The following is a 22486-nucleotide window of genomic DNA, read 5'->3' on the forward strand; positions in this document are numbered from 1 at the left end:
AGATGGTCAGATGTGGGAGGAAAAGGTGGAAATGGTGACAGAGGTCAGGGAGGGGGGAGGGGGGGATATATGGAGGCAATATCTGCCCACTCCACCTCTCTCTCCATCATCACCTTCCTTTGTTATCAGATTCCATCATCTGTAGCACTTTATCATGGAATCTGATGACAAAGGAAGGTGATGAATGGAGCCAATGGAGAGAGGCGGGGTGGACAGATGGTAGTAGGGGACCCAGTGTGTAGGTGATGAACAGATGGAGTGAATAAGGAGGGGATTCATCAATCTAACTGAAATTGAAGCATATTAATATCAACTAATCACCCTGGTGAATAGCGGAGGAACGTGTCCTCCTGCCACTACCTGGGCAACTCAAGAGTCTATAATGTCTTTGGTTTTGGAGAGAAATGGGCCAGATTGGGTTAGGATGCAGGTTTCCTCCTGTTTCGATGAGAATCTCATTGTTTTACATTAATTGTTACTAATGACTAGTCATTTCAAATTAGTTTAAATTCACAACTTCCATGTTCAGATTTGAATTCCCATCTCTGGATTGTTGGTCTAGGGATTTGGGTTACTAATCCTTGAGTTTAACTGCTCTACCGCTGCCACACCCTTGGGTATGGGATACATCAATTCAGCCTGCTGAACCTGTTTCCAACACGTAGATCATGACCAATATACTTCTGTCCTATTTTTCCCACCTTTCTTCCATAATCTCACTGCCTTGGGAACTCTTAACCTTGTGCAACTTTACAAAGCACCAATGTCCTTTCTGTGAAAAAGCATTTTTAATTTCACTCCTTCAATACTGTGCTCTCAAAACTCTGTTATGATAGAAAACCACAACACCCGCAATGCCTGTGCCAAATATGATGCCAAGTTAAACTAATCTCCTCTATTGGCATGTAATCTAGCTCCATCTACAAGTTTGCAGATGACATTGTTGTGAGCCGCTTCACAAACAATAATGAGACATAATATCGGAAGGGAATAGAGAACTTAGAAATATGTTGTCAGGACAATAACCGCTCCATCAATGTCAGCAAGATGAAGGAGCTAGTTATCAACTTCAGGAAAAGTGGTAGAGTACATACCTCAATCAGCATCAATGGTACTGAAGTAGAAATGGTGGAAAGCTTCAAGTTCTTTATTACCAATGATTTGTCATGGACCAACCACATCAATGGGACAGCCAAGAAGGCACAACAACACTACCTCCTGAAGAGAAGGAAGAAATGTGCATGTATCCAATGATTCTTACAAACTTCTGTAGATGAACCATAGAAAGCTTGCTGTCAGGTTGCATCACAGTTTGGTTTGGGAACAGCTCTGCCCAAGCCCACAAGAAATATCAGAGTGTTGTAGATATAGCTCAGCTCAACACAGTGCAAATTTCCCACCATTGTCTCCACTTCATGCTGCCTCAGAAAAGCAGCCAATATAATCAGTGAGCTGCCCCATCCCAGTCATTCCTCCTTCTCCCTGATCCTGTCCAGCAGAAGGTACAAAAGTCTAACTAACGCACACCAAACTAAGGAACAGCTTCTTCCCCTGTTATTAGGCTTCTGAATGGTCCTTTCATAAGTTAGGGTACTGTCCGATTCATTGCTACCTCATTGTGATCAGAATTTGCCTATAAAACTGGAGCACTACAATACTAAAATTTAAAGCATAAAACATACAAAACACCGCTTTTCACTGTACCTTGATAAACGTGACAATAATAAACCTAAATCTAATCCATATCCCTCCATTCTGTACAATTCCCAGGGAAAAAGGTTCTGATTGTCTACCCCATCCATGCCTGTCATAATTTTATATAGTTCAATCAGGTGTCCCCTCAATCATTGATGCTCCAAAGGAAAAAAATCCATATTTGTCCAACCTCTCCTTGTAGATGGCAGACACAAAAATGCTGGAGTAACTCAGCAGGTGAGGCAGCATCTCTGGAGAGAAGGAATGGGTGACGTTTTGGGTCTCAAACCTTCAGTCTGAAAAAGGGTCTCGACCCGAAACGTCGCCCATTCCTACTCTCCAGAGATGCTGCCTCACCCGCTAGGTTACCCCAGTATTTTGTGTCTACCTTCGATTTAAACCAGCATCTGCAGTTCCTTCTTACACATTCTCTCCTAGCAGATATTACCTTCTAATCCAGGCATTCTGGTAAACGTCTTGCACCCTCCAAAACCTTTTGCATTCTTCCTGCAATGATGCAACCAGAATTGCACAATATGCTCCAAATGTGGCCTAATCAAAGTTTTTTAAAGCTACATGGAAAGGTTTAGGAGTCTGAAGAAGGGCTCCTACCCAAAAAGACACCTATCCATATTCTCCAGAGATGCTGCCCAACCCGCTGAGTTACTCCAGCACATTGTGTCTTTTATTGCAAGGTTTGGAGGGATAGTGGGCCAGTGGGAAGTGGGATTTTTGCAGTATGGGTTAGTTGGGCCAAATAGTCTATTTGGTGATGTTTAGCTCAATGGAAAGACAATTTCAAAATGTAACACTCTTACCACGAAGAACATTCTAACCATCTAGTTTATTTGCTGTGATAATATTTGTACAACATGATGAAATATTCGAGATCTGGTGGTATATTTTTGAGCACGATGGAGGTGCGGGACCAGGATTCAAGCTTTTATTTCCACCAGGCATACATGAAGGCTAGCTACTAGCTCCTATTTAGAAAGGTATTCAACTTTCAGATTAACAACATTCTCCTGTATTGAGGGATTGGATTAACTTCCAGTGGCAATTAGAATTGGAATATTTTCTTCACATATTTTTCTCATTAAATAGGCCTTATTTATTAGACCAGGGTGTAGACAGCTATACTTTGCCATTTTTTAAAGATGTCTCCTGTATTTTTGTCTTTAGCGGGAAGAAGCTGAAACCAAGGCTCGAGAGGAAGCTGAATGGCAGCGTCAAATAAGAGAACAGGCCTTTCAGCAGGTCGAACAGGAGAGACTGGAGAGAAAGAAGGTTAGTGGGTTGGAATGGGGAAGCAAGCTGCTGATACAGGAGACGCTTAGGTTAAGGAGAAGAAAGAAGATATGTTTTTATTGATGATGTTCTTTTCTTATAGAGAATAGAAGAGATTATGAAGAGAACCAGACGAAGTGATGTTGGAGAGATCAAGGTAATCAAAATAACTCCCATTAAACCTTCCAAGCAATGGTTTTTCCCTTCACTCAACATTTTATCATTCTGGAGTATTCTTTTGTTACTATAACTGATTATTCTCCTTGTGCGTAAAGGTTATGAAAGTCAACGGCTTTTGGCTCATCTCATAAAAATGAGAAAGGTCATTCAGCTCATTAAGACCATTCTGGCTCCTATGGGGAACAATCCCTTCAGTACCATCTCCCCTCTCCTTATTACCCAGTATCCCTGCAACTTATTCTCTCTTACACATGTCCACTAACTCCATTTAAATTGTTTTTGCAACTGACCATTCACTGTACCCAATTAACCCACGGGCACTTCTTTGGGATGTGGGAGGAAACAAAACAGCCAGAGAAAACCCTTGGGGTCACAAGAACTAATTACAAGCTCATAGAGCACCCGAGGTCAGGATTGAAGCTGGTGTCTGAGTTGTGAGGCAAGAATGCTAACTTGCTTGATCTGACTTCTGGTATCCATGTACCATTTGAATCCAAATAACATAGGTCAAAACATTTTTCTGGGCAGTGTAGGAAAATGTGCACTTCATTTTGCATTGGCTCATATGTCTAACCAGTAGCATTCTATGCAATATCACACATCAGCACGTACCTTCCCAGATTTTTTTACACCTTCCAATGTAACCTAAGAAGATAAGAAGAGGTCCACATACACAAGCATTGGGCCAGTCAGTACTCAGTTTCTGATGTTACTGTATCTGGGCGAATCAAGGCTTCCAAGGCACTGCCGGGTGATTGGTAATAACCATTTTTGGGCACATCTTATTAAAATTCTTTAAGATTCTGAGCATGGCTAGAAAAGCTTTTATTTATCGTCCATCACTGTTAATTTGAGGCAAAAAAGGACAGCACTGTGGTGCAACTGTTAGAACTGTTGTGTCACAGGGCTGGAGACCTGGGTTCTTACCTAACCTCAGGTGTAGTCGGAATGGAGTTTCCACGTTCTCCCTGTGACTGGGCGGGATTCCTCCAAATGCTCTGGTTTTCACAAGTTTACAAGTTATAGGAGTAGAATTAGGCCATTTGGCCCATCAAGTTGACTCTGGCATTCAATCATGGTTGATCTCTGCCTCCTAATCCCATTTTCCGGCTTTCTCCCCATAACCCTTGACACCCGTTCTAATCAAGAATTATTCTATCTCTGCCTTAAAAATATCCACTGACCTGGCCTCCACAGCCCTCGTGGCAATGAGTTCCACAGATTAACTACCCTCTGACTAAAGAAGTTCATCCTCGCCTCCTTTCTAAAAGATAGCCCTTTAATTCTGAGGCTATGACCTCTGGCCCACGACTCTGCCACTTGTGGAAACATCCTTTCCATATCCACTCTCATTATTCTGTAAATTTCAATGAGGACCCCCCCCCCCCCCCCCCTCAACCTTCTAAACTCCAGCAAGTGGAGGCCCAGTGCTGTCAAATGCTCATCATATGCTAACCCACTCATTCCTGGAATCATTCGTAAACCTCCTCTGGGGCCTCTCCAGAGCCAGCACATCCTCTCTTGGATATGGAGCCCAAATTTGCTCATGGTACTCCATATGAGGCCTTATAGAGCCTCAGCATTACATCTCTGTTATCGGATTCCAGTCCTCTTGATATAAATGCTAGCGTTGAATTTGCCTTCCTTCTTTTTTCTCCCACATCACAAAGACGAGCGGGTTTGCAGCTTAATTGGCCTCTGAAAATTTCCCCTTGCATTAGAGAGAATGAATGGGTAGGTGGGTTAACATAGAACTAGTGTTAACAGGTAATCAATGGCTGGCATGGACCTGATGGGAGGAAGGGCCTTTTTGTATTATTGTATCTCTAAACTAAAATGATGTTAAGACACTTTAGCAAGTTGTCACCTCACCGTTGTAGGAATGTAGTCACATGTGGACTGGTTTTGGTCAGAATGTGTAAAGTTAGAATGCACGAGCAGTTCAGATTGAGTTCACACAACCATCTTGGGTTGGAAACTATGGGCAGGCAATAAATCCAACCCTTTCCAACAATATCCACGTGTAAGGTTAATTAAAAAACATCTACAGTACCTTACGTTGGTTCATTTTCTGTAGACATGCTGTTTGGAAGCATATGTAGGTTCTTCTCGGGGGCAAAATCTCAGCAATAAACAACTTGGTCAAGTTCATATTGCAAAACATAAAAATATTCTTCAGGTAATTACACGTCAGTACCCGATTCTTGGAAGTCCATCTACCCTCTGTTTCTCGCAAGTGTTCTGATAAATTCTGATAAAACAAGTGAGGGGAAATTATAATTAAACTTTGAATGCTCCACTTTCAGAAAGAAGAAATTAAAGTGGAGATTGAACCAGCCACAAACGGGGTAAAGAAGGATCAAATCTTAAGCGCTATGGAACCAGGTAATGTCTGCTCCTGCACCAGCGCACAGTATTCTAGATTTCCATAGTGGAGCAAAGCAAAGGAGAAACGTAGTTGTTGCATATAAGGTGATAACTGCGTAAACAGCTTCTTGATTTATTGATTATGCTAGGAAGGGCTGGCTCCTTTATCAGGCTATTATGCTTGTTTTCCAATGGTTCCATAAAGGCACAAAACGGCTTAATGTTTTATTGATTCTCCTTCATGTTTCAGGCAACAAATTGGTAAGAATGGTGGTATCACAATGTGTTTCTTGTTCTATTCACACCGGAGTGCCATTCAATTAGTTTTTGGGTAGGATGGTTTGAATCGCATTCTCGTTTTGTAATGGGGCATTATCCCATTGCAATGCAGTATCCTGCAGGTGGCACAGTGGTGTGGCGGTAACGTTGCTGCTTTATAGCGCCAGAGGCCCGGATTCGATCCTGACTACAGGTGCTGTCTGTATGGAGTTTGTACATTCTCTCTGTGATTGCATGGGGCTTCACAGGTGCTCTGGTTTCCTCACACATTCCAAAGACGTGCAGGTTTGTGGTTAAGTGGCTTCTGTAAAATTGTCTCTGTTGTGTAAAACTAGTGTACGGGTGATCGTTGCAGACGAGGTGGGCTGAAGGACCTGCTTCCACGTTGTATCTCTAAACCTAAACTAAAATGGAGTGATTTGGCCTCAAACTCATTGCAGGTATAGAATGACATATTATTCTGATAATCTGATTTTAAAGTTGGTTAATTCCTTGTTGGTAGTATCTTGACTTTGAAGGAGAACTTGCTCATATCTGCAAGAATGTTACGAGTTTCCTGATGTACCTAAAGTGGCAAAGTAACTTTTTAAAAATTGCTTTAATTATTATTGGTGTAGTATTGCTTTTTCTTTTTTAAAGAATCCAACAGAAATGCTTGTGCAAAAGATTTGGATAAACAGAACCAAAACATTGAGGCCTCAAGGCAAAACACCTGACAGATTGCTAGAACCCCTTCCCTGGCCTGACTCCATGATATTTTACTCTGCACAAAGATTGACACAGAAAGGATGTTTTTATCAAATTCCAGACCTTACAGGAGATAACCTACCTTGACCACCTGATGCAACTGAGCGTGGCCAATGAATGCTGGCTGCATCAGCAGGATCCTAAACCCTTGGAAATAAACTAAATACATTATTTGTTGATGTATTAAGCTTTTTTAAGTTTATTATTTTCACGTGTGCCAAGGTGCAGTGAAATGTTTTGTTTTGCATGTTATCAAATCAAATCAGATAATGCTATACTTAAATGCAATGAAAGCAATCTCAAGTACAATTGGTTGAGCAAATGGAAAGGTACGGAGTGCAGAATATAGTTCTTAGCATTGGAGTTTACCAGTTCCAAAGTCCAATGTCCGCAATGGGATAGAGGTGAATCGGACAGTACATTAGCTCATGGAAGGAATGTTCAGAAGCCTGATAATAGAGGGAAGAAGCTGTTCCTGTCTGATAGTTACCTCTTTCAAGCTTCTGTATCTTATGCCCAATGGGAGAGGGTGGAAGAAGGAATTACCAGGATGGGACATAATCTTTGATTATGTTGGTTGCTTTTCTAAGGCAGCATGAAATGTAGGCGGAATCTGGTGGGGTGTCTGATCTTGTGATGGATTGGGCTACATCTACAGCTCTGCAATTTATTGCGATCTTGGCCAGAACTGTTGCTAAACCAAGCTGTGATGCAATCCGACAAGATGGAAAAAGTGCTAGTGAGTGCAAAAACTTCCCTTAAAAGTCCCCTCAGTAGCTTCACTGCGAATGCAATTTCTAGCTTTCATCTTTCATCTTTCATCCACCCGCTGGAAAATCGAAGGTAGACAAAAATGCTGGAGAAACTCAATAGGTGAGGCAGCATCTATGGAACGAAGGAAATTGGCACCGTTTCGGGTCGAAACCCTTCTTCAGACCTCGGCTGCTGTCTGAAGAAGGGTTTCAACCCAAAACATTACCAATTTCCTTCGCTCCATAGATGCTACCTCACCCACTGAGTTTCTCCAGCATTTTTGTCTACCTGCTGACTTTTGTCCACCCATCTGCCATTCATATCCCTTTCACCTGTCTCCACCTATCACTTTAGGCTTTGTGCTGCCTCCACCTCTTTTCGAGCTTTCTCCTCGTCTATAATTATTCAGAAGAAGGGTTCCAACCCAAAACATCACCTATGCATTCCCTCCACAGATGCTGCCTGACCCACTGTACTACTGTGGCAATTGTTTTTTTTTGTAAACCAGCATCTGTAGTTCCTGTATCTTCAATGGCGCAATGCTATTATTTTGTGATGTATGTTGATAACAGCAATAGGCGTTGGAAGCTGCATTACAAGCACCTCACACTGTGGAACACGGAGAAGACTCCAGTGGCTTTCTGTAGTGCCAAGTAATTACAGCTGGAGTACTGCTGCAGGTGAACACGGAGCCACGGTTATGTTAGAATCCAAGCAATCAATCTGGTGGCACTTAATTATTGGCCATAAATAACTTACCAATCCTAGCTGGAGAAAAAAGCTCTTGATCCAGACTTAATTCCCTCAGGACAGGATATCAGCAGATTTCCATTAAACTTGAGTGAGGATGATTAGGAACTGATCATATCCTGATATACGATAGCACTGCTTAGAGCTCGGTTGCAAGAGAGTTAATCAGTAAAATGTACTGTAATGCATGGAAACAGGCCATTCAGTCCAACTCACCCATGCTGACCAAGGAGGCAGCACGGCAGCTGTTAGAGCTGTTGTCTTTCAGCAACAGAGACTCGGTTCGATCCTGATCTCGGCTGCTGTCTGTGAGGAGTTTACACATTCTCCCTATGACTGCGTGGGTTTCCTCCCACATTCCAAAGACGTACAGGTTTGTAGGTTAATTGGCTGCTGTAAATTGCTCCCTAGTGTGTTGGGAGTGGATGCAAAAGTGAGATAATATGAAACTAGTGTGAATGGGTGATCGACGGTCATTGTGGACTTGGTGGGTCAAAGGGTCTGTGCTGTAGGTGTTGTATCACTAAACTAAATTAAGTTGCCGCATCTAAGTTGCCCATTTGCCCTTGTTTGACCCACATCCCCCTAAACACAGTGCATGAGGACCTCAGCGGGTCAGGTAGTATCTGGGAATGAACAAGCAACATTTCGGGTCGGAACCCTTCTTCAAATTGAATCCGTCTAAAGGAGGGTCCCCACCTGAAATGTCACTTGGCCTTTCCGTCCTTAGATGCTGCCTGACCCGCAGAGTTCCATCAGCACTTTGTGTTTTGCTCAAGGCTCTAGCATATATAGTCTCCTGTGTCTCCCTCTAAACCTTTCCTATTCATGTACTTGTCCAAATGTCTTTAAATGTACCTGCCTCATCTACTCCTCTGGTAGCTCGTTCCATATATGCACCACCCTCAGTGTGAAAATGTTGTCCCTTAGGTTCCCATTAAACCTTCCCCTCTCACCTTAAATCTATGCCCTCTAGTTCTTGATTCCCCTAACCTGTGAAAAAGACCAAATGCATTCACACAATCTATAGTATGTTCCTCGTGATTTCATACACCTCTATTAGATCACACGTCGGCCTCTTGCTTTCCAAGGAATGCAATTCTAGCCTGCTCAACCTCTTCTTAAAGCTCAGGCCTTTGAATCCTGCAACATCCTTCTTCTCTACACTTTTTCCAGCTTAATGGCATCTTTCCAATAGCACTCTTTATCTTCTGAATTAATTTGGCGTCCTTGTATCTTTGAGTTATTATTTTGTTTAATGAATTATAGATTTTTGTTTTCAATTAATATGTAGCTAACAGTTATAAAATAGTAGTTTCCGGATTCTTCTTAGCTAGGTGTAATGTGAGCACTTCAGTGTGCATGGGTGCTTAACAAAATTGCACCAATATGTAATATGAGCCATGTGTAAAACTATCCCAGGACCAGTGTAACTTTGCATCCTTGTTTTCTAGTGGATATCGACACAGCTCTGATCTGTTTGGAGGGCAAGAAGGATGAGGCAGCTCATTCTGCTGTCATCCCAGCTGAGGCTGTACCTGTCCTGGAAGTGGTGGCAGCACCTGAGCAAGTGGATGAGCAACCTAACAGTGTGGATGATTCGACAGATGAGTTGCAGTCAATGGATGTAAGGTGGGCTGGTTTGTTTGTGTGTTTCTACCAATGAGGAAAGTTAAACTATAGTGAGGATTCTTACCAAAATAGTTACATTCCATCTTCTTGAAGGGCTGTTCTGGGAATTTTAAATTGGCATTCCCTTAAGGATCCTGAAAGGTAGAGGGAGCAGAAACAGGTTTTAAAAAGTCCAGACGCAGGTTCTCAACCTGGATTGCCAACCAACCTTCTGCCTCCACAGCTGCTTCTTGACCCTCCAGCAGTTTATTTCTTGTTCCAGTTTCCAGCATCTGCAGTCTCTTTTTTATTCCTTCATTTCTTTTTTAGAAAATTTAGTTTAACACAAGAGCCTCATAGCTTCGGACAGGGCAAATCTGAGCAAATGTGAATAACTGGTTGCTTCCGAGGAGGATTTCTGGCATTGTCAATAATAAGTCCATCAAAGAATGACTGTAGAACAAGCCACTCTGACACTGGCTGCTCCAGCACTGACACGTTTTGCATCAATATCCTGCCTTGACTAGAGCTTTCTATTATTGAGTAAATTAATATTTGCCAAAAGTCCTCAGAAGTGTTCCTTGATACTGCAGCCGACCATGCCATTCTAGAGCTGGAAAACAGAGCACTGGCAACATCTGGACATCAAGCTGTTCCAAATGCTCACAATCAGCACAAGGCTCCATGTGGCCTGCACATCAGGAGCTCCAGCACTAATGGATAAATCCCATGCATTGATACAGACTTACCAATGGAGTATTTATTTATTCAGACCTGATATACAAGCACTGATAAGAATAGCCAAAATAAGTGATTACATTGAACGTGGAATGAAACTGGTTTAACTTGAGGTGACTGAAAGACAACAGTATGTTGTGGTATAGTATTATGATGTAGTACTTTTATAGTAGTGGGATGCTTCACTGAAATATCAGACAAATAAACGGCACTAAGCCAAAGTCAATATAGGTTAGATGATTAAAAGCTTGAACATGTAGAATGTTCTGCAACACTGCAACACTGGAACAAGGCCTTTGGCCCACAATATCTGTGCAGAACATGAAGCCAAATTGAACTAATCTTCACTGCCAACATATGATCCATATTCCATTCCCTGTATATCCATGTGCCTATCTAAAAGCTTCTTCACTACTATTATCGTATCTACTTTCACCATCACCCCTGGCTGCGTGTTAAGGCAACACCACTTTCTGAGTAAAAAAACTTGCCACGCGCACTCCCCTGACATTTTCATTCTGGAAAAAGGTTCTGACTGTCTACCCCATTTGTGCCGTATAATTTTATATACTCCTATCTCAGCCCCTTCAATCTCTGATGCACTGAAGAAAACAATATAGTTTATCCAACCTCTCTTTATAACTAATGCCCACTAATCCAGACAGCACAAATCTTTTGCACCTTCACCAAAATTTGGTCAGAAAGAAAAACGGAGCGTGTGAAATATTTTAATATGTTGGAATCGGAGGAATATATTGTTTGAGGAATATATAAAAAGGTGGGCAATTAGAAGAGCCAAAAGGGGTTACAAAAAGGCTTTGGCAAGTTGAATTAAAGAAAATCCCAGTTTTAAATACCTAGTAGACTAAGTGGGACCCGTTGGGTCCCTGTCACATGGGAGGCCTGGTCCCCCAACATAACCCATTCCCCAACGCAATATTCCACCACTCACCCGTTCCCCCAACGCAACCCATTCCCCCAACACAATATTCCACTATTCACGCGTAACCTCAAACTGTGCAGGTGCGGCTCATTTCCCCTCATCCACAACACTCCCTCCTCTTCCTCTTCACCCTCACTCTTCCTTCCCCCCTCCTCCTCCCCTCCCCCACTCACCTCTCCCTCCCTATTCTTTCCCCTACCCTCAGTCACTCCCTCCCTCCCTCCCTCCATAACTCCTCACCCCTCCCTACCCACCTCGTATCCCTCTATTCTCCACTCCTCTCCTCCCCAACTCTTCCTCCTCGCCTCCCCAGGAATGTGAGGGTGTCGCTCCTTTTCTTCCTTGCGCACCCGGAGCAGCAGCACCGCCGCCCTCAGAGCCAGGCTCAGCGTCCAGGCCTCAGATCAGCACGGCCTCTCCCCGCCCCTGGAGCCCGCTGTGCCCCGGATCGTCGACACAGCCTCTCTCCGTCCTCGGAGCCGGCCGCGGCTGCCCGCGAAGCCCCCCCCCCCCAAGATTACTGGGGTTGCGGACTGTAAGGAAGGCTATCAATGTATATAGTGGGATATAGATCAGCTATAGGAATGTGCAGAGAAATCACAGATAGTGGTTAATCCGAGGGGTTGCACTTTGGGAGGTCAAATGTAAGGAGAAAATATACAAATAATGGCATGAGCCTTAACAGCATTGATGCACAGAGGGATCTTGTGGCCCAAGTCCATAATTCCCTGAAAGTAGCAACTCAAGTAGTAAAGAAGGCCTGTGGTATGCTAGCTTTCATAGGTCGAGGCATTGAGTTTCAGAGTCAGGATGTCATGATACAGCTCTATGGGACTTTGGTTAGGCTATGTTTGGAGTGTTGCGTGCAGTTCTGGTCGCCCCATTACCGGAACTACTGGGAGAGGTTGGACAGATGCATTGTTTTTTCTGAGACACTGGAGATTGCGGAGAGTTCTGATATAAGTATATACAATGATGAGAGGCAAAGATTGGGTAGACAGTCAGAGCCTTTTCGTTGGTTGAAATAATCACATACTGGAGGGCATAGATTTAAGGGTGAGAAGAACAAAATGTTAAAGGAGATATGCGGAGCAACCTTTTTTCACACCGAGGATGGTGAGTGTCTGGAAATCACTGCCAGGATTGCCTCACAGAGAATGGTTGAAGTAGACATAATGTAAAAGTATACATGATCACCTGTGCAGACAAGCAGAACATCTGGCCCAATCCATGTTGGAGGTCTACTTTGTATGGGCAAAACTGAGCTTGTTTTCTATGCAATATTAATTATAATCTAGACTTAGAACCAAATAAAATTGCAGATGCTGGAAAACTGAAATAAAATGCTGGAAATACTCAGCCAGGGAAATTGGCAACATTTTAAGTCAAATACCCTTCCTCAGAACTGGGATGGAGAGAAAATAAGTTAGCATTTTATTTCCTAATTATAATACTTCCTAGTTTTCAGCATTTACTCTTTTTATCATAGAATATGACCATTCACTTTGCACATTCATATTAAGTTACTTTCTTCTCCATATAGCCAGTGAAATGTTCTTTTATAAACAAACATGAAATAATAACCCATTATGTAGTTCATGATTCCAACATTATAAATAAAAATGTGATGGTCAAAATTTAAAAAAAAAACTGCAGATGCTAGAAAAACAAAAATAAAACCAAAGAAAAATTTGGAAATAGCAGGTAAGGTCGCATCTGTGAGAAGAGAAACTGATAATGTTTCAAGTGGAACCCCTTCATTAGAAGGTCGTTCAATGAAGTTTCAAAGTATATAATCCTGTAGTATTTTTGTTTCTAGCCCTATGTCAAAGGATGAAGGTATATCGATCCCTGAGTTCTCTCCACTAAATGAAATGAGCCGCGATGTGGAACTTGAGAAGGACCAGACTGGGCTGAGTGATGCACAGGCTGTTGAAGATCTCATTGACCTGACAGGACATTCAACTTACAATAAGTTATCCCAGGATAAGATCAGCTTGGATGACTGTAACAAAAACTTGATTGAGGGGCAGTGCATTTCCATGGAGAATCCTCTTCTCACATTGCTGACTAAGTCTGCTGAGGAAACTCATATACAGACATCAGCAGGTAAACTATTCCAGGAGTTAACAAGTGAATGGTGTTAGCACATATGACATTTCCTGTAATCTCAGAAGTTGGTTAATTGCTGATTACTAAAATGGGTTTATGTAGCATTACCATAAAGGGCATGTCCCACTTGGCGATTTTTTTCGACGACTGCCGGCGTGATTTCTGTGTCGCCAAAAGATTTTGAACATTTCAAAATCCAGCATCGACAAAAAAATGTTGCGACATTTGTAAAAACACTGTGCGTAATACATCACGCCGCGTCACGCCGCGTCATACGTCATCACGCCGCGTATATTTTTCAGTGACCTTATACGTCAGTCAATGATGCCGGCAGTCGCCTAAAAAAATCGCCATGTGGGACAGGCCCTTAAGCAACTTTCAGACATTCTTTCATAAAATGTTTGATGAACAGGGAATATAGGAAATACTGGTTATAGAGTTTATTACAATGAAACAATTAAAGGAATCCAAGATATAGATACTAATTATAATTTACACATGTGATTCCTTCAGATGGAGAGTATATTTGCTTAACTGCTTGTGTGAGCTTCAGCAACACACAGTTGCTAAATAAATCCAATGTACTGAGAAACGGACAGAATGCCCTTTACTCACATAAACCTACATTTAAAAAGATAAGATATTGAAAATATGAAATAAAAACTTAAAATGCTACAAACTCAGCAGGTCTGATGGTATCTGTGGAAAGAGACAGAACTAATGTTCCACTTTGAAGACTTTTTATCAGGACTGGGAAGGAGGGAAAATAAGAATGTTCACTAGAAAAAAATATGCAACTTATTTTTTCTCATTCCCATTTCATTGAAATAAATGTTAAACTTTTCCACAGAAGTTTTGAGTTTTCTACTTTTAAAACCCCTTTTTCTCCAATTGAAGCTGTGGATCAACTATCGTATTCCTTTTTTCCTTCCCTGTACAATTTTAACATAAGCCCATTCAGATCAGATCACCTTCCTACCTTTGTTCTAACTTTCATATTTCTAAATGTTCTCCTGAAATACCATCTTCACTGACCCCCCCCCCCCCCCCCCCCCCCCCCCATCAAACTAAATAACCACTGCATATGGAGCACTACTATATGGATAAATGATTCATATTTTCTCTATAGTATCTACAGCGTTGAAACAGGCCCTTTGGCTCAACTTGCTCACACCAACCAACATGTCCCATCTACACTAGCCCCACCTGCCTGCATTTGGCCTGTATCCCTCTAAAGCCGTCGTATCCATGTACCTGTCTTAATGCTTCTTGAACATTGTGATAGTACCTGCCTCAACTACCTCCTCCGGCAGCTCGATCAATACATACGCTACCCTTTGTGTGAAAACGTTACCCCTCGGGTTCCTATTAAATCTTTCTCCCTCACCTTAAATCTATGACTTCTCGTTCTCGATTCCACAACTTGGCGCAAGAGATTCTATCGATCTATTCCTCTCGTGATTTTGTCCACCTGCATAAGATCGCCTGGTGATTACTGGCATATAGTTTAGAGATAGATGTGGAAATAGACCCTTCGGCCCACTGAGTCCGCACTGACCAGCGACCCCCGCAGACTAACACTATCCTACGCACACTAGGAACAATTTACAATTTTACCAAGCCAATTAGCCTACAAACCTGTACATCTTTGGATTGTGGGAGTAAACCTGAGCACCCGGTGAAAACCAACGCAAGTCAAGTGGAGAACGTATAGACTCCGTAGAGATGGCACAATTAGTCAGGATTGAACCTGGGTATCTGGCATTGTAAGGCAGCAACTCTACTGCTATGCCATCGTTCTGTGCTTTAAATGTACTAGGGATATACTGTTTCATTAGGCATAATTGTGAGTAGTTTGAGAATCTGCTGCAGGAAGGATGTTATTACGTTAGAACGGGTGGAAAAGAAATTCACCAGTATGTTAGCAGGGTTTGCAGGCTTGAGTTACAGGGAGAGATTAGATCAGCTGGGACTGTTATCTTGGTGTGTACGAAGCCTAGAGGTGCAGAGTTGAAACAGGCCCTTCAGGAATGCCAAGTCCTCACAAACCAACGATTACTCATACGCTACCTATATGTTATGCCAGTTTCATATCCTACACACTAGGGATAATTTACAGGAACTGGAGCACCCATGTGGTCACAGTGGGAACACACAAACTCAATATCTATAGACAACACCCACAGTCAGGATTTAACCCAAGTGTCTGGCACTGTAGGGCAGCAACTCTTTCACAGTGGCAACTGTGAGATGTGCAAGAATCTGAGGGGCGTGGATAAGGTGAACATTCAGTCTTTTTTCCCAGGGGTAGTGGATTCAAAAACTAGTAGGCACAAGCTTCAGATGGGATGGGAGATCTAATAGCGATCTCAGGGGCAACACTTTCATCAGAGGGTAGTCCGTATCTAGAATGAGGAATCAAGAGGAAATGGCCGTTTGATGGCTGGCTGATTTCAACTGGGAAGCGTAAGGGTTTGAGAAAATAGGAGGTTAAAGTTTCAGAATTCAATAGTTGGGAGTGAAATTGTGGGATGTCAGATGATGCAGGGGACAAGGGGAACTCTCTTGCCCTCTTCTGTCCCATGGGAAATGTGTTTCCCCAGGAACTGGCCACTCTCATTTCCTTTCAGTGGATGGATTGTCTGGTTCCAGGATAATTCAGTGTGCTGGAATAACTCAGTGGGACAGGCAGCATCTCTGGATAGAAGGAATGGGTGACGTTTCGGGTCGAAGAAGCGTCTCGACACAAATGTCACCCATTCCTTCTATACAGAGGTGCTGCCTGTCCAGCTGAGTTACTCCAGCATTTGTTTCTATCTTTGGTGTTAACCAGCATCTGCAGTTCCTTACTACATATAATCCAGTGGGTATTAGCTAAAATGCACATCATATAAAAATTGAGACTTTTGTAAAAGTCTTTAACATTGAATGCAGATTGATTGCGTTTTTTGTCCTAACTCTGATAAAGGTAAAAATTATTGAATTAAAATTAAATATCTAGGATATGTTGGAAAGAACTACAATTATCAAGGGAGATTTTAATCTACATTGATTGGACTAACCAAACTGGCATGGGTATCAGAAGAACTTGTGGAGTACGTCAAGGAATGCAGGATGTTATGGAACCAGTACAGGACCAGGTTATTTTAAATATGGTCACGAGTAATGAGGAAGGATTAATAAGAATCACTTGTGGGATTTCAGGTGCAGTTTGACACCACAGGACCAAAACCATTGTCTTCACTTAAATAGGGGCAATTAAATTGGTGTATAGATGAAGTTGTCTAAAATGGTTTGGGGAAAATCAGCAGTACGGGTCAGTAGACAAACAGTCAGACATCCAAACAGCCAGTCCATAACAACAGGAATTTATCCCCATTAGAACGAGGGATCCCATGAAAAAGAGGCACAATCTGTGGTTAACAATGTAGGCCAAGGATGTTATATTGAAAACTTCCTCTCTTGATTCCCACACCCATTCCATCCCCATTGTTTCTCAAGCCCAGCTGATCCCTCCGAGAATCTTACTGTAGGGTGGAACAGGTTTTAATAGGCTCCTATTTCCATGTTTCTAAAATGTGAACTTTCTTTTGAACTTTAATTGGTGAATTTTGAATAACTCAAAGAGAGGAACATTTTATAATTTTGGCTTTTTAATTTGGTGCTGAAATTATATTTTATCCTTGTAGCTGATGAAGTAATTTTGTCCTTTTCCAGAGCTTTGAACACATGGGCCACTGAGTTGATTAGTCCAGCACGACTGTGTCTTTGTGAAGATTAATGTAGCCTTTGTTAACCAACAGCAGTCCTTCACGCAGCAGTTCAAATTATCTGTATTAAATGTGTTTTTTATTTTAAGAAAATGTATAAACATTGACTGTGGCCAGAATGGTCAGTTTGAACAAAACACTTGAGTGCTATTTATCCTGCAATTAAACTGTATTAATAATAAAAACTCGCTCATAATTATGGTAAAACTCATTTTTCTCAGGCCTTCCTATTATTTAAATTAAATGCTGCTCACATTTTCAGATAGTTGTGAATATTATTGTAATTTACTAAGCTTCTGCATACTTCTCTTAATATTCAAGCCTATTTACTGAATTGCCTCAGGAGAAAGTGTATTTAATTGTCGTGTGAATGATGCTTGTTGTAATGCAAAGTATAGATTAAGGGATATTGTAATGTGTACTTAGAAAACTCAGGAATTCTTCAGTGGCAACTGAATGTTAATTTTAAAATGTTATATTATGATTCACTAAACATTTTGCCACATATCTAATGAATTTTATAAATGAATATTCTGCATTTCTTAATTTTTTATGCTAAAAATAATGTGCAGTTCTTCTGTTAAGTTGATAGTTAACTATTATTCAAATACAGCATTAACACCCATAATAAAGTGAATATAGTTAATGCATAGAATAAATATATCACAATTGACTCAGAAAAGTAATTAACAGAGTGATTGATCTTTAAATGTACACCGTCATGTTCTCAATTTGCACGGATTTTCACTTGTACTTCAAAGGAAGGAAGCAAAATCTGAAGTTGAAAATCTGTAGTTGAAATTCTTTACATATTTTGGCAGAGAAACACCAAGCATGTCATAGACAGCTATTCGGGATTTTCACTTGCAGACAGCATCTCCCCCCCCCCCCCCCCCCCCCCCCCCCCACCCCCCCCCCCCCCCCCCCCCCCCCCCCCCCCCCCCCCCCCCCCCCCCCCCCCCCCCCCCCCCCCCCCCCCCCCCCCCCCCCCCTCCCCCCCCCCCCCCCCCCCCCCCCCCCCCCCGTGTTTTCACCAATAAAGCGACTCTCACTTTGAAATTGTGCAATTATACAATCAAATATATACTGCAGATTTAAAAGGATGTTTTTAATATTCTTCTTCAAAATGTAATGCCTAAAAGTAATATATGTGGTCATTGGGGAGAACCACTCCTTAAATGTTTCCATCAGTACAGGTACCCAATAAAGGGCAAAGGAAATGAAAATATCAGTTAAAAGTGCAGCAGTCGTCGTTTCTTTCTTGAATAGATTTTGTTGACTAGATAATTACTACTGATTAACAAATAGCAAGGTTATTAAGTGTTTAAAGATCCAGATAGGATTGGAAAACTTTCAGGCTTGTCCTGGAAGCTCAAGGAATTGAATATTAATATCCTGAGCACCACTGCAAGTGGACATTGAGAAACGTCAAATGCAAATTAAAACTACTGAAATCATATGGTCATTCCCTTGGAACTTTTTTTCCAATCATTAGTTGCCAAGGGGGTAAGAAAAAGAATTGTTTGACTGAGCAGGATAATTAGAAGTCATCATATTATGTCATTTCCAGGAGTGCCTGTGACCAGACTTTTCCACCCTAGATCCAAAACATCCAGCAGAACATATTGATTGGCTTCAATCTGTCCAGTACCACCGTGATTCTCAATGTTTCTTTGCAAAGATCACATAGCATTTGTTAACCAATCATTAGCTTGAACTCAGGCAAGTATCTGATCTCAGGCAAGTTGTAGCTGGGTGCAGGGTTTGTGCCAGTTTCAATTAATTATTTCCTTAATCTTGTTGTTTTGCTGCAAGAACTACCTGATGATAAATGTGAATGATTGGTTACAGATGAAAAAAACGACGATAGACAATCTGAAATAGTTTGTGATTTCAAACAAAATGGTTCCAAAACATAAAGTTGACAGCTATGCTGATAGTTACGGTAACTGCATATTTCAGGGTAATGTCCTGGATTGTGACACTGGGCATAACCGCTGTGTATCTATTATTTGTTGCTATGGGAACCAAGCTTGGTCAACTGTGTCAAGTAGCACATTTCCATTTGGAAAGATTGCGTTACACAGAATCAAATAGTGATGGGTTATTTATCTCTGCAAAGTCCATGGTTGCTTGTTGCCAAGAAAAGCAGTATTTCTTTAAGTAAACCTAAATATATATGTGGTAAATTGAACTGCTGGCTTAAACATTTACAATCAGTTTATCAGCTTTTGTTGGATAGTAGAATGAATTTCCCAGTGCTTATTAATTGCAGAACTACTGTTATTATGTGTGATTGTACACACATGTATGGCCAAATTGTTTCATTGCACTAATGGATCCATTCTGCCAGTGGATGGTCTACACAATGGTTTGCATGCCACAGCAGTCAGTACAAATTATCTCATTTGAGAAAGCTACAATATATACCACATCCAGTGAACAATTTATGCATCTGTAATAACTCACTGATAAATAGTTGTTGTTGGCCAATGTACAATCATTGTTGTGTAGTTGCTGATGTGCTAAATCTCATAATGTGGAGCATGTATGTGTAAAGCATCAATAAATTTGTATTGTAATTGCTGCTATGTTGTGAAACATCTGTTCACAAGTAATTTAGACAAACAGTAAACTTTGATGCAATGAACAAAACAAAAAATAATATTCTTTGGACGAAAGGAGGAGGTGAGCTCATGGTCAAACGTCTGACAACTGATGTTATGAGTAATAGAATTAATTAAATTCTTAAGTTTTTTAATCAAACATGTTCATATTGGTTTACTTTATTCTTAGGATGAGTGTATTACTGATCATTTATTGACTAGCTGACCATGGCGAATATGAAACTTACTTTGATAGTTTTCTATCATTCCCACTCCCTCAAAAATATCTCTCTAGATTGACTTGGACAGTTTGTAACGTTTTCTTTATACCCTGTACTAACCGTTGGCTATGTTAAACACCCAAACTCTGTTTTATTGCATGTGTTTTCTTTGGCTTTGATATAGTTTTGCAATGACAGGTCCTCAAAAATAAAACATAGATTTAGTTTCAGTCATACAGTGGAGCCTCCTGCCCAACTCATCCATGCTGACCAAGGTGCCTGTTGGCACCTTGGCACATATCCCTCTGAACTTTCCTATCCACAAACCTGTCCAAATGTATTTTAAACAATGCAATTTTATCTGTCCATCTCTTCCATTGACTCCATTTATACCTCACTCTGCCTCGGCAAGGCCAGCGGCATAATCATGGACGAGTCACGTCCTGGCCATTCCCTCTTCTCCCCTCTATCATCGGGCTAAAGGTATAGAAGTGTAAAAATGCGCACCTCCAGATTCAGGGACAGTTTCGTCCCACCTGTTAACAGGCAACTGAACCATCCTGCCGCAACTGGAGAGCAGTCCTGAACTACTATCTACCTCATTGGTAGCCCTCTGGCTATCTTTGATCGGACATTACTGGCTTTATCTTGCACTAAACATTATCCCCTTATCATGTATTTGTACACTATGAATGGCTCGATTGTAATCATGTATTGCCTTTCCACTGACTGGTTAGCATGCAACAAAAGCTTTTTACTGTACCTAGGTACACGTGACAATAAACTAAACTGAACTGTTATTCACATATAAAAATTCAGTGATCTTTATTTACTGGCCTTGCTTTTAATGTGCTCATCAGTGATGACACCAGCAGCAACCTGCCAACCTGGAGGGCTTGTTATGTTCACATAGGGTCTGTTGGGTACGTCAGTGCAGGAGGCAAAGATATACACCATCTGAGGAACATGGATAGATGCCATTGCGGGTCGGGACCCTTCTGCAAATTTTGAAGATGATCCCGGAGTTCTAAAGGCTGTAATCACAGCGATGTATGAGCTTCCGCAGGAAGACTGTCAGCCGTAAAAGGAAGGTCCTGATCCAAATTATTCCAGCACGTTGTGTCCTTTTGTGTAAATCAGCATCTGCAGTTTCTTGTTTCTACAGCTATATTACCCTGCTTGGACAATTTTACTGGCAAGGTCAAAGTCACTTTGATTCTCAATTTCCCCACCAGAGAATCTTTCCAAGTGGCCACGGTAAATCTCTGTCATGTTTCCCAATTGGCTGTTCACCACTGCACAGACAGGAAGAACATACAGCCACTATGTTCATGAAGAACTGGTTTTGACTTCATGTACTTTGATTTCAATATTAAGCAAGTGACATCGCAGGCATAAGCAGTTTCCCAGAATTGGCTGCAGGCTGCCACTGACCTAAGTCATACAAGTGAGTGCAGATAGCCATTGATCTTGGGTAAAGTGTGATGCGATGCCACAAACTACTGACACCTGTGAGTTCCCCAACTAGAGGCAGACAAATGCAGATGCGGGAGCAACAGAAATACCAGACCCAAATTGGAAAAACATAACACAAATCCAAGGCACGGGCACGGGCCCCAACTATGCCTACCTCTTTGGAGGGCACGTCGAACAATCCTTGTTCGAGGCGTACCGTAGCCCTATCCCTGAACTCTAGACAATAGGCAGTAGGTGCAGGAGTAGGCTATTCGGCCCTTCAAGCCAGCACCGCCATTCAATGTGATCATGGCTGATCATCCCCAATCAGTACCCTGTTCCTGCCTTCTCCTCATATCCCCTGACTCCGCTATCTTTAAGAGCCCTATCTCGCTCTCTCTTGAAAGTATCCAGAGAACCAGCCTCCACCACCCTCTGAGGCAGAGAATTCCACAGACTCACGGCTCTCTGTGAAAAAGTGTTTCCTCGTCTCCGTTCTAAATGGTTTACCCCTTATTCTTAAATATGGTCTCTGGTTCTGGACTCCCCCAACATCGAGAACATGTTTCTTGCCTCTAGCATCCCTTAATAATCTTATATGTTTCAATCAGATCCCCTCTCTTCCTTCTAAACTCCAGAGTATACAAGCCCCGCTCCATTCTCTCAGCATATGACAGTCCCACCATCCCGGTAATTAACCTTGTAAACCCACTGCACTCCCTCAATAGCAAGAATGCATTGGTGCTGCCTCTTGCACCCATGCAGAATCCTCTGACTTCATCCATTTCATCACAAACTTCCATCCGGCACTCAAAATCACCTGGACCATTTCGGACATCTCCCTACCATTTCTTGACCTCACTATCTCGATCACTGACTCCTATGGCTATCTGGACTACACTTCTTCCCACCCTGCTTCCTGTAAGGACTCTATCTCCTACTCCCAAAGTGCTCTGTCTACGCCGCATCTGC

At 41.9% G+C, this 22486-nt stretch overlaps 1 protein-coding gene and 1 long non-coding RNA gene across 9 annotated transcripts in view; one reads left to right on the forward strand and one right to left on the reverse strand.

Annotated features, from left to right (window-relative positions):
* The window catches only part of LOC129702775 (MAP7 domain-containing protein 2-like), an 82850-nt gene extending 64698 nt beyond the window's left edge, over positions 1 to 18152 (forward strand). For all 8 annotated transcript variants that reach the window (XM_055644737.1, XM_055644738.1, XM_055644740.1 and 5 more), the window contains 6 exons: positions 2878 to 2982; positions 3086 to 3139; positions 5469 to 5547; positions 9513 to 9690; positions 13170 to 13459; positions 17180 to 18152. In XM_055644737.1, the coding sequence (XP_055500712.1) occupies positions 2878 to 2982; positions 3086 to 3139; positions 5469 to 5547; positions 9513 to 9690; positions 13170 to 13459; positions 17180 to 17187 (714 nt within the window). In that variant the 3' untranslated portion in view covers positions 17188 to 18152. The remainder of the gene's footprint in view (positions 1 to 2877; positions 2983 to 3085; positions 3140 to 5468; positions 5548 to 9512; positions 9691 to 13169; positions 13460 to 17179) is intronic.
* On the reverse strand, positions 116 to 11489 carry LOC129702776 (uncharacterized). The gene is made up of 3 exons (XR_008724431.1): positions 9755 to 11489; positions 5216 to 5413; positions 116 to 1218 (listed from the first exon to the last, which is right to left on the reverse strand). It is a non-coding gene; the product is annotated as an uncharacterized LOC129702776 (long non-coding RNA).
* Positions 18153 to 22486: the final 4334 nt, after the last annotated feature.

The sequence above is a fragment of the Leucoraja erinacea genome, chromosome 13 (assembly GCF_028641065.1).
Source record: "Leucoraja erinacea ecotype New England chromosome 13, Leri_hhj_1, whole genome shotgun sequence".
Classification (NCBI taxonomy): Eukaryota; Metazoa; Chordata; class Chondrichthyes; order Rajiformes; family Rajidae; genus Leucoraja; species Leucoraja erinaceus.